General features: G+C 47.0%; 1 protein-coding gene across 1 annotated transcript; it reads left to right on the top strand.

Moving 5' to 3' along the window:
* Window positions 1-4,472: 4,472 nt before the first annotated feature.
* On the top strand, window positions 4,473-5,207 carry LOC120286532. Its single transcript, XM_039298808.1, has 2 exons — window positions 4,473-5,005; window positions 5,117-5,207. The coding sequence occupies exons 1-2, from the start codon at window positions 4,473-4,475 to the stop codon at window positions 5,205-5,207; spliced, it is 624 nt and encodes a 207-aa protein (XP_039154742.1).
* The last annotated feature ends 7,064 nt before the right edge of the window (window positions 5,208-12,271 follow it).

The following is a 12,271-nucleotide window of genomic DNA, read 5'->3' as shown; positions in this document are numbered from 1 at the left end:
ATTTTGGGAGAAGGTGTAGTAGATCTTCCCGATGGTCGAGGGTGGATGACCCATCATCTCGCTCCCGGACCTCTTGGGTGGACCGATCGTGGAGGATGTGGGATCGACCAATGGGGACCAACCAATAGTCCTAGGATTGTGTCTTTTCCTTTTTGAGCGGGCCGATCCTTGTTGTGTAGGCTAACCCTCTTTTGATGCACATAGACTCGACCCATTTTTGGTGCATAGGCCACGGATCCGGTTGATGTATGTAAGCCCTGGTTTGTTAATGATGTATGAAAGTATGTTGTTTGATTTTGAATTGATGTTCTATTTGTTCCTATCCCGTATGCTTTTGTAAGGGGTTTCTTAATACGTTCGCTTGCGCATTAAAAAAATAAAATCGGGGTCGGCGACACTACACAGGAATGTCGCATTTGCATGACCATGGCGGGTTGTTCACGTGTCTCGGGGTTCGGGCGTGACAACCCCGTTTAAGTGGTATCAGAGCATGGTTGTGTATGGAGTGATAAGGACGATGAGTCACGGGATAGTTAGTAGGAAGAACTTTTCATATTCGGATGCATGTGATTGTTAGTTGTTTGTTAGCTTGGTTGGAAGGTTACTCAAATTCTAATGTGGTATTGGAATTCGCCAATAGGCATCTATATTGAGCCTGTAGCATGAGTGACCGAGTGCCGAGAGCTGCTAGGAAGAGAGCAGTAGGCCCCGTGTTTCGGGGTGGGCCGCCGATGAGAGTTGGTGCCCGAGGTGCCGCGGGAAGAGCACAGGCTGAGGCCAGTGCGAGTGGTGCAGTGTCGCCTCCAGAGGATGCAGCAGCCCCTGAGGATCCGAGGTTTGTTGGGATTATGCAGATGCTTGAGATGATGGGTGACCGAGACTAGACCCGGCGCGGCCGCCGGCGCCGGCCGCCGCCACCAATGCCGCTAATGCCGCCAATCTGGTATTTGTTGCCGCTAATGCCGCGCTAACTCTCGCCGCCGCACCGATTCGAGCGAACCGGAAGAGGAACTTGAGGAAATTCCACTTGAGGATGTGGCATTTTGGGAGGCCTAGGCAGAAGTTGGTGCAACACTTTCTGAGATTGAACCCACCAACGTTCACGGGAGCGGGAGATCCCGAAGCTGCAGCACTATGGGTTCAGGAACTAGAGAATGCCTTTGAGCTGCTGTTGTGCACTGAAGGAGAGAAGGTCGTCTTTGGCGGCCTATCGGTTGAGGGGGACCGCGCCACATGGTGGAAGACTAATAAAGGGATAGTGTTCCACGATGGTGTAGCTCGAGAGTGGAATGCGTTTCTAGAAGCCTTCAATGAGAAGTACTTTTCTGATTGTGCTAAAGAGTTGAAGATGGCGGAGTTCCAACGCCTTCGTCAAGGCACCATGCTTGATCGATCGGTATGAAGCGAAGTTTCTTTGAAGCTGTCGCGGTATGCCCCTGAATTAGTCCGAAACCGCGGACCAATTCGAAGGTTTAGAGATGGGCTTAGATCGGAGGTGAGGAGCTTTTTGGTCCCGTTAGATCTGAAGGAGTACAAGGATCTTTACAAGCGGGCCCAGCTGATTGAGAAGGACCAGAATGAGAAAGCTGCCGCGTCTGGGTCGCGGTTTAATTCAAGTAGAGGTGATAATCGGTTTGGGAAGAGGCCGATGGCTGGCGGAAGGTACCCTGTTCCACCCAACAGGAAGGGTGGAGTGGGGAAGCCGTCGTCGAGCTTCAATGAAGCATGTCGCCTGTGTGGGAGGCGACATGGCTCAGCCCCGTGCCCTCATAGGACAGGTGCCTGCTTTGAGTGTGGCCATCAGGGTCACCGTGTTAGGGAGTGTCCCCGGAGACTTGCGAGGCAGTCTCAGTTGCCACCACCGCCACCACTGGGCCCGAACAGAGGATTCGCACCACAGATCATGCCGCCGGGTGGAAGGAACCGACCTCCAGCTCAGGGAAGGACTTATGCACTGACCAGAGGACAGGCGGAGGATGCGCCTAACGTGGTCACAGGTATGGTCTTGCTGAATGACCAACCTGCTTATGCTTTGTTTGATCCTGGAGCTTCGCATTCATTTATAGCTGAAAGATTTGTTAAATTGGTAGAATTAATTCCTGAATTGTTGGAGTCTGTGATTAGTATATCTACCCCGTTGAAAGATAAAGTGTTAGCTACGGTAGGGTGCCTTGGTTGCAAGTTAGTGATTGGTGAGCGAGAGGGGAGGATAGACACGATAGTCCTAGCCATGTATGATTTTGATTTGATAATTGGCATGGTGGCTCACCAAGCAACGAGCCAAGATGGACTGTTATCGCAAGGCGATTCAGTTTAACCCGTTAGGGGTGAGAGCTTCGAATTTATTGGGAGTCGAGGAGGGCCCTCGGTTTCCTTAATCTCATCGCTCGAAGCAACCCGCTTGCTAGGCAAGGGTTGTCAAGGTTACCTAGCAGCTCGTAGACACGACGGTAGAGGAGTTAAAGATTGAAGATATCGCAGTGATACGAGAGTTCCCGGACGTGTTTCCGAAAGAATTACCGGGTTTACCGCCGAGAGAGAGATAGAGTTTGTGATCGAATTAGCCCCGGGACGAGCCGATCTCTAAAGCTCCTTACCGAATGGCCTTGTCGAGCTTAAGGAACTAAAGGTGCAAATGCAAGAGTTGTTGGATAAAGGATTTATACGTCCGAGTGCATCACCTTGGGAGCACCGGTATTGTTTGTGAAGAAGAAAGATGGTTCATTACGCTTGTGCATCGATTTGCAAACAGCTCAACCGGTGACAATTAAGAACAAGTATCCGTTGCCAAGGATTGATGATTTGTTTGATCGGCTTCAAGGGGCGTCGATATTTTCTAAGATCGACTTGAGGACGGGGTATCATCGGCTAAGAATCAAGAAGGAAGATATCCCGAAGTCGGCGTTTCGCACTCGATACGGCCATTATGAGTTTCTTGTGATGCCATTTGGGTTGACAAACGCCCGGCTGCTTTCATGGACGATGAATCGGGTGTTCAAGAGTACTTAGATCGGTTTGTAATTGTTTTCATCGATGACATCCTGGTGTATTCAAGGAGTAGTGAGGATCATGAAAAGCACTTAAGGATAGTGCTTCGGACCTTAAGAGATCACGAGCTATACGCCAAGTTTAGTAAGTGCGAGTTTTGGCTGACTCGTGTGGCTTTCCTAGGTCATGTCATCTCACGGGAAGGAATCTCGGTGGACCCCGCAAAGATTGAGGCAATGATCAGCGGCGAGACCGGCGCAGTGACAGAAATTAGAAGTTTTCGGGCTTAGCGGGTATTACAAACGGTTTGTAGAAGGGTTTTCAAGGTTAGCATCGCCAATGACGAGACTTCTAAAGAAGGAAGAGAAATTTGTGTGGACGGACAAGTGTGAGAATAGTTTCCAAGAGCTTAAGCATAAGCTAACTACCGTACTTGTGCTTACTATTCCATCCGGTCCAGGAGGATTTGAGATCTACAGTGATGCGTCATTTAAGGGGTTAGGTTGTGTGTTGATGCAAGCATGGAAGGGTTGTTGCGTATGCGTCCCGTCGATTGAGACTTCACGAGCTGAACTACCCGACGCATGACTTAGAGCTAGCGCGATCATCTTTGCCCACGAAGATTTGGAGGCATTATTTGTGTGGGGAAAGATTTCAGATCTTCTTGATCATCGAGTCTCAAGTACCTATTCTCTCGAAGGAGTTGAATATGAGACACGGCGTCGGTGGATGGAGCTCTTGAAGGACTACGATTTGCGAGATTTTGTATCACCACGGAAAGGCGAATAAAGTCGCCGATGCACCGAGTAGGAAGTCTTGGTTGCCCGAGATGGTACTTAAGGAATGGGGCTTAATTGAAAGAGCTCGGGATTGATTTTAAGTTTGAAGTAGGCCACCTTTCGAACCTTGTGGCCACCCTTAGAATTGAACCAGAGAAGTCAGTCGAGAATCGAACGCTTGCAACGAGACGGATTCGGATGTTCGAAAATCCTGCAAGAGGATACGAGAGAAAAGAAAGGTTGACTTTCAGATTTCGAAAATGGAACATTGAGGTTCCAAGGACGATTGGTGGTACCTGACGATGTGGAGCTTAGAGAAGAAATTCTGTCAGAAGCACATCGTAGCAGTTATAGCATACATCCTGGTAGCACCAAAATGTATCAGAATCTGCGTCAACACTACTGGTGGTGTGGCATGAAGGCGGATATCGCCAAGCATGTCGCCAAGTGTTTGACGTGTCAGCAGGTGAAAGCTCAGCATTGCAAACCGGGAGGACTTTTGCAACCCCTTGAGATCCCAGAATGGAAATGGGAACATATCACGATGGACTTCGTGACGGGTCTACCGAGGAGCCAGAGAGGGAACGATTCGATTTGGGTAGTGGTCGACGAGGCCTGACAAAGTCGGCTCACTTTATTGCGGTTCGAAGAGACTTGAGTTTGGATAGGCGCGAGATCTATATGTACGTCAAGTAGTTCGTATACATGGAGTGCCGATTACAATTACTTCGGACGAGAGACCCGAGGTTCACCGCCGCTTTTGGAAGAGCTTGCAATCGCTTTGGGAACGAAGCTGCATGCAAGTACGGCCTATCACCCGCGGGCCGATGGCGGTCGAGAGGACAATTCAGACTCTCGAGGACATCTTTGCGAGCTTGCGTCTTGGACTTCAAGGGAAGTGGGAGGAACGGCTTCACTGGTCGAATTTGCTTACAACAACGGTTATCAGCGAGTATTCAAATGGCTCCTTTTGAAGCATTGTATGGCCGAGCATGCGAACACCGGTGTGTTGGGATGAGGTCGGAGAAAGAAAAATCACCGGTCCGAGTTGGTTCGGCGGTCGGAAGAGGCGGTTGCGGTTATCGAAATAGATTGAAAATCGCTCAAAGCCGTCAGAAAAGTTATGCCGATAAGCGTCGCAGGCCATTAGAATTCCAAGTTGGTGAGCACGTCTTCTTGAAGGTGTCACCGATGAGAGGTACATCCCGTTTTGGCAAGAAGGGAAAGCTGAGTCCGAGGTACGTAGGTCCCTTTGAGATTTTGGAAAGAATAGGGACTCTAGCGTATCGTCTTGCACTACCGCCGAGGTTGGCACAAGTGCATGACGTCTTTCACGTGTCGATGTTAAGGAAGTATGAACCTGACCCGGCACACGTTCTAAATTTCGAGGAATTAGACGTGGATGATAAAGTGTCGTACGTTGAAAGCCCGTTCGGATAGTGGATCGCAAGGAGCGGGTTTTACGCACCAAGACCATTCCATTGGTCAAAGTGGTGCAGCAACACCACGGCATCTTGAAGGAGCAACATGGGAGACCGAAGATTCGATGAAAGAATTGTACCCCTACCTTTTTACTTCAGATGTGTAATTGTTTAAATTTCGAGGACGAAATTTTTATAAGAAAGGGAAGAGTTGTGACATCCCGATTTTCTCAATTTTATTTTCAGTCAATTGAGTCGGGCAATTCATCCGTGCATGTAGTTCGTCTCTTAGAGTTGGCCACTCACGAGGGAACTAGTTTATTGAGTGAAGTAATTAAGGAATTTTACCGCGTCAGATTTGGGGACTGATCACCCTCGGGTTTGATGCAAGAAAATTTCCCTAAAAGCTACTCAATGGATTAGGCGAGCTGAAATCGCATCGGATTGAATTCAACCGTAAAAATTGGGATTGAACTTAGAAGTTGGAAGCCGGTCATGTCACATACCCTATTAGGAACCTTGGATTAAATTATGGACTTTGATTTGGACTCAATTGGAAGAAAATTGATGGAAATTGAAGTAATTAGATGCAAGAACTTGGACCCGGCGGAAAATGAAATGGACCTATTGGGAAGAAGTTGTGGAAGGTTTGAGTTAGTGGATGATGTGACATCGGGTGATGTCATGGATGAGGCAAGATGGGAGGGTGGTGACAAGTGGAAGGTGGGGATGAGGGCTTGGAAAGGTGGGATGTCCCTTCCCTTCTTGTCCCCATCACCTTCACCTTTGGGAAGGAATTTGGAGGAGGAGAGGGAGAGTGTGCGTGAGAACCAGCGAGAACCGAAGCCTCCGTCCGCTCCTTCGCCGCTCGACCGTTGCCGCCGCCTCGCCCGCCGTTCGCCGGAGCTCGCGTCGCCGTCGCCGCTCGTCCGCGCGCGACCGCACGCCCTCCCGCGACGAACCGCTCGCCTCCGTCTCCGCCGCGAGTCCCGCACCGTCGCGGCTCAAGCCGTCCGTGCTCGTCGTCGCCCGAAGCTCCGTCACCGCCGTCCGTCGCCGTAAGCCACCACCCCGAGCCCTAACTTCCTTCGCCGGTCATTCTCCGCCGTCTCTCCGCCCGTTCAGCCGCCATTCCGCCGCCCCTTCAAGCCGGTTTGTCGTCGGCGTCGTCGTGCTCTTCGCCGGAAACCCGTCGGAAAGCGATTCCGGTGAGTTTACCTCACTAATCCGCGATTAGCGAGATAATGATGCCCTAAGTATGTTTAGCTTAGGGTGATTGAGATTAGGTGGATAGATTGGCTTAATTGGTTGTGGATTATATTATGGTGATTGTTTAAAGTAAATGATGTTTAGTTTAATGATTAAGTATGTTTATTTTTAAAATAAACCCTGATGTGACTTAAAGGAGTTTATTTATGATTTAAATAAATGCCTCGAAATTGTTGGATTATTTAATAATATATCTTATTCGAAATTCATTAAAATATTTTAAAAAAAAAAAAAACTCGAAAAATTTATTTTGACCCTAGTTTTTCGAGAATTGCGTGCCGATCGTTCTTTGTGCTAGTAGAATTTGAAATTGATGATTGGTTGTGATGAATTGAGTGTGATTGTGATTTATAGGGATTCTTTATGAAATCCTAAGTATAGAAATTGATGGGAGATTGGCTGTGAAATACCACCTATTAGAGGTCGTGCCCAGAGAGGCCGTGAAAAACCACCTTGGAAAGGTCGTGCCCGATGAGGCCGTGAAAACCACCTACAAGAGGTCGTGCCCGATGAGGCCGTGAAATACCACCTATTAGAGTCGTCAGAGAGGTGTGTAAACCCTGTGAAGAGAGGCCGTGATAAACCACTGTGAAGGTCGTGAAAGGTGATGTGAAAGGTCGTGCCCAGAGAGGCCGTGATAAACCACCTTGGAAAGGTCGTTCGATGAGGCCGTGAAAAACCACCTACAAGAGGTCGTGCCCGTGGGGCCGTTATATGCCACCTATTAGAGGTCGCGCCCAATGGGGCCGTGGTGCCACCTGTTAAAGGTCGCGCCGAGTGGGGCCGTGATGCCACTGAGTTAAATTTGCCGAGTAGGGCCGTAGTTGAGAGCAATGATTGATTTGCTAGAATGACATGTAGTCGGCCGAGTCGATTGATCCGAGACGATCCAAGTGGTTGTATTGTTTTTGATGATGTGATTGTGCCATGGTTGGTTGGTTATCATAATTGTACGTGGTTGAATTATATAAATTGTGCTAACTGCAGATGAGGGCTAAGCCGAGGTAAGTCTTCTATGTGTTGTGGCTAAGCTACTTCGGGCGTATTTACTTTCTAATAGAGGTTTAGGAGGGGTTGAACTTGCTTTGAGACAAAGTCTCATCCCGGTTTGGGGAAAAACATTACGGGGACCGTAGATGGCGGGACCCCCGGAGATGAGTGGCCTCCCGGTGCGGAGATTGACCGGGTGCGCGAGAGTACTCGACCCCGGGAGCCCTTGGGTCTATGTTAGTGAGGACCACCATTTGGGTCGAGGTGAACGTGGATGTTAGAGTGCCCCTTACTTTTTAGGGCTTGGTTCCGTTTTGGGGCCAATGGTTTTAGGATTGGCCCCCTTGCATGGACATTCCCCAGGCGGTGATGGATGCCATTTTGGGAGAAGGTGTAGTAGATCATCCCGATGGTCGAGTGATGACCCATCGCCCCAGGACCTCTTGGGTGACGATGGAGGATGTAGGATCGACCAATGGGGACGACCAAATAGTCCTAGGATTGTGTCTTTTTTTTTTTGGCGGGCTGATCCTTGTTGTGTAGGCTAACCCTCTTTTGATGCACATAGACTTTGACCCATTTTTGGTGCATAGGCCTGGATCCGGTTGATGTATGTAAGCCTGGTTTGTTAATGATGTATGAAAGTATGTTGTTTGATTTTGAATTGATGTTCTGCTTTGTTCCTATCTCGTATGCTTTTGTAAGGGGTTTTCTTAATACGTTCGCTTGCGCATTAAAAAATAAAATGGGGTCGGCGACACTACCTAGGAATGTCGCATTTGCATGACCATGGCGGGTTGTTCACGTGTCTCGGGGTTCGGGGCGTGACAATATTATACAGTGGGGCCCGGGTCGTTACAAATGGTATTAGAGCTGACTCCCGACCGCGTGTGGGGGCCACAGCGAGGACGCTGTGCTTTTAAGGGGTGGAGAGTATGACAGCCCAAGGAAGGGGAGGGGTTTTCTCTAGTCGCACATCGCTTAGGGGGGAGCGTGTGGGGGCCACAGCGAGGACGCTGTGCTTTTAAGGGGTGGAGAGTATGACAGCCCAAGGAAGGGGAGGGGTTTTCTCTAGTCGCACATCGCTTAGGGGGGAGTCTTGAGCTAGTTTATGAGGCTTGGCATCCTTTTAATCTGTATAACGCATTTTAAAGCCGTGAGGACTCAGTGTCCAAAGCGGACAATATTATACAGTGGGACCCGAGTCATTACACAAGTCCCCGAACTCATAATATTTGGTTCGTAGAAGTAAAATAATTCTTCCGTTCTTTTACTTAGGTGTCTAATCGACCTACTATAAACTAATCAGTGGCGACTCATAGATAAATTCATTAAAAAAAAAAGGAAAATTTGAACCTAAGTCGCGAATTTGTATGGACTTAGGAGAGCTCGAGCTAAGTTAGGCTTAGTATTCCATTAGCCTAATTTTAGGTAGTGCACCCGAAATTTAGGTCGCGATAGCGCCGATCTCAGCTCTAGAATACTAGCCACCTCAACATTCTCAAGACTCTTTCTCTTATTGTTTCTCTCCATTCTCATGCATTGCAATTCATCATAGGCAACCCAACCTCCACAAACCATTGAGATGGTGTTGTACTTCCGTGATTTTGCTGCCGGGCCCAATGCCACTCTCATCCCGATCGCGGGCATTGCTTTGGGAAGCTCACGGGGACGTTCACCTTGATTCGAGACAGTGTTCCTCACGATGACTTCATAAGCGAGATGCCCGACCCAGACTCACCCATGGTTGGACGGGGACAGGGCATGTACGTGACCTCGGCACTGGATAGGTCAAGCACCCACACCATGTTCTCGATTGTGTTCACCAACCAAGCCTACAACGGGAGCACCCTGGAGATCCAGGGCATAGGAAAGCAGTTTGAGGCGGTTAGGGAATACTCAGTGGTGGGGGGATCGGGAAGTTCCGGTTCGCGCGAGGCTACACAACATTCGAGACTATCTCCATGGACATGCCGCGGGTTCACTCGGTTATCCAGCGTAACGTCACCATCCGTCTTGACTAGAGGAGTTTCCAGCAGGTTTGACAGAATTACCGGAGGATTTAGAATAATGGGACCAGAGGTTTGTGTGGTCCATCCGGCCTACTAGTAAATAAAGCCTACTATAAGGCTCTGTCTTCTCGCTGATGTATTTATAAGATCATAAATTTCGTATCTCCATTGTACGAAATCGAGAAAAGTATTTAAAAAGTCATAAAACTTTGGTATTTATACCAATTTAATCCTAAACCGTTTTACTTAGTGCCGATTTAGTCTTTTCCAACCAATTTTGGCCGAATTTTGCTGATTGGATCTTTGGTGGCTAACGTGGTATGATTGGTGCGCGTGAACAATTTTTAATAATATTTTTATTTTTTTTATTTTTATTTTTTCCTTCCCCTCTTCTAGTCGGTTGCCGGACCTCGGCGATCGACGAGGCAATGGCGGCGAGGTCGACCTTGCCGGCCACCTCACTAGTGACCGCGAGGCGACTTCACGGGCGGCGAGGGGTCAAGCCTTGCCCATGGTGCGAGGCTCAACTTTGCCAAATTTGGCGAGGGCGAGCCTTGCCGCCCCACGCGAGCCGCCCTTGCGACCCCGGCGAGGTGGCCGGTGAGGGCGAGCCTCGCGGCCACTAGCGAGGTGGCCGGCAAAGTCTAGTGAGGTCGACTTCGCCGGCCGTCGCCTCCGGCAGTTGCCGAGGTGCAGTGACCGACTAGAGGAGGAAGGAAAAATAAAAATAAAAGTAATTCAAAAATATTAAAATATTATTAAAATTTGTCGCGTCGGCATCAATCGAATCACGTATCATTGGCTAGCGTTAGTCGGCAAAATCCGACAAAATTGGCCGAAAAGACGGAATCGATACTAAGTAAAAATGTTTAGAACTAAATTGGCACAAAAAAATGTTTAGGACTAAATTGACACAAATACAAAGATTTAAGACTTTTTTTAACACTTTTCCCATCTGAAATCTTACCTATCCTTGATGATTTTTAAGCAAAAAATGAAAGGCACAGTGGAAAATGTCTTTTGATCCTACAGAGAAAAAAAAAAAAGGTCTTCTAAACGTTCTTGTTTCATGGCAAAGAAGTCCTCCTAATCAATAAATAAGTCCAGGCTCATGAAGTACCTCGTTGATCTTATGAATGAGAAACTTTTTGAACAACACTATTCATATCAGAGAGGTTCAGTTCCAGTATGAGGCTGTAGCTCTTGGTATAAGAAAAATGCTGAGTCCCAGCGAAAAGGTGGATTTTAACCACAAGTAGTACTCTTAGAGAGCCAGATTCAGGTTTGATCGAGGAATATCTTTCTCTCAATCTATGGAGAGAAAAGTTGCAGAACTGAAGAAACTTTATAAAACTCGTTTAGTAAATGAAATGCCCAATGTAATACACGCACCTTCTGAAAAGAATATGCAGATGGCCCAAATTCTTTGGAGACCTGCTTAAATATTAAAACCCCATACGGCCTTCTGAAATGCAAGAAAAACTTGCTATTACCTTGGCTTTAAAGCCAGCAAATTCTTGGGCCGGGGTTTGCCATTTGCGACGATAATAGAGGTAATGGTGAAATTGACATTGCGGTGGTCCTGGTGGATAGAATCTATCTCTCACTGGTTGTATGCGCTTGTTCAATCTGTAAGGGAAGTGATCCTCGATCATTATATGCAATGTTAATCTCCCTAGTGAGGTTCTGATCGTCTTGACCAATTTGAAAGGAACATTATCTGAGGGTATATCGAGAATAAAAGGAAAATTCATTTGCTGGTTTGGTCCGCCATCATCAAACGGAAAAAGAAGAGGTGGTCTTCAGCTCTGTCGAGCCAGGGAGGAGCAAGGCCACTCTTGCGAGGCTCGATTGGCGTTTCTTAAAGGAGGAAGACAAACTTTTGGGTCAGAACCATCGCTGCCAAATATTTTAAAAACGGAAAAGCTTCTGTAATAGCGGGCGAAAACGTCACGGACATGGATGGCCTTAAAAGCGGGCTCACTCCATTCTCCTCGAAGGCATTCGACATGTATTGGGGGGTCGCAAAACGATAAGCTTTTGGTTGGATGACTGGCTGGGAATTGGACCTCTGAAGAAATTATTATATTAGGCCTCTTAATAAAGACGAAGAGGAAATGACGGTTAACAACTTTTGGCTTAGACGTTTGGGACCTTTTAAATATTCATGTATTGGATGATGAACTTATCCAATGCATTTGCACCATTCCTATTGCTCGCGGTTCTAGGACCTCATTGCTTGGAAATTCTCTCAAAATGGTGAGTTTAGCACTACTGATGACTATGATCTTGCGATCAACCATGAGCCCTATAAGATTATTAACAAATTTTTGTATTCCTCATAATAATAAAAAAAGTAGCCAGTAATAAATTTGGAATAGAAATAAGAAATAGAAAAAAGTTATTTTTGTTCTCAAAACAATTTCAGAACAAGTCATCATTTCCTTTTCTTTTTTTTTTTCTTTCTTCTTCTTCCTCTTCTAACCTGTTGCCACCGTTGGTTGCTGGCCACTGCCCACCTGTCTATTGCCTTAAGTGGCAGGTTGCCACCGGATATAAGAGGAAGAAGAAGACGAGAAAAAAAAAAAGAAAAATCTAAAAAGATATTAAAAAATTAAAAGAAATTTTATGTCAAAAAAATTTGTAAATAGTAATAAACACATTCTTGTTCGTTTTTTATTCCAAAATTAGAAATTTTTATAGTTATTAAACGCATTCTTTTACTAAAAAACTATTATGGGGGAATAGAAATAGAAAAAAAAAGTTATTATTAAAAAGAAATTGTTTTCCGAAGAAAAATGTTAAAACGCAC

Source organism: Eucalyptus grandis, chromosome 1 (genome assembly GCF_016545825.1).
Source record: "Eucalyptus grandis isolate ANBG69807.140 chromosome 1, ASM1654582v1, whole genome shotgun sequence".
NCBI classification, from domain to species: domain Eukaryota; kingdom Viridiplantae; phylum Streptophyta; class Magnoliopsida; order Myrtales; family Myrtaceae; genus Eucalyptus; species Eucalyptus grandis.
Note: the sequence above shows the minus strand (reverse complement) of the source record. Positions and strands in the feature narration are given on the sequence as shown.

Excerpts from the sequence above, each read along its gene's own strand:
- LOC120286532 (XM_039298808.1), top strand. The coding sequence starts at position 4,473 with ATGGAGTGCCGATTACAATTACTTCGGACGAGAGACCCGAGGTTCACC. Across the intron at positions 5,006-5,116 it reads AAGGGAAAGCTGAGTCCGAG|GAAGTATGAACCTGACCCGG; the intron begins GTACGTAGGTCC and ends GTCGATGTTAAG.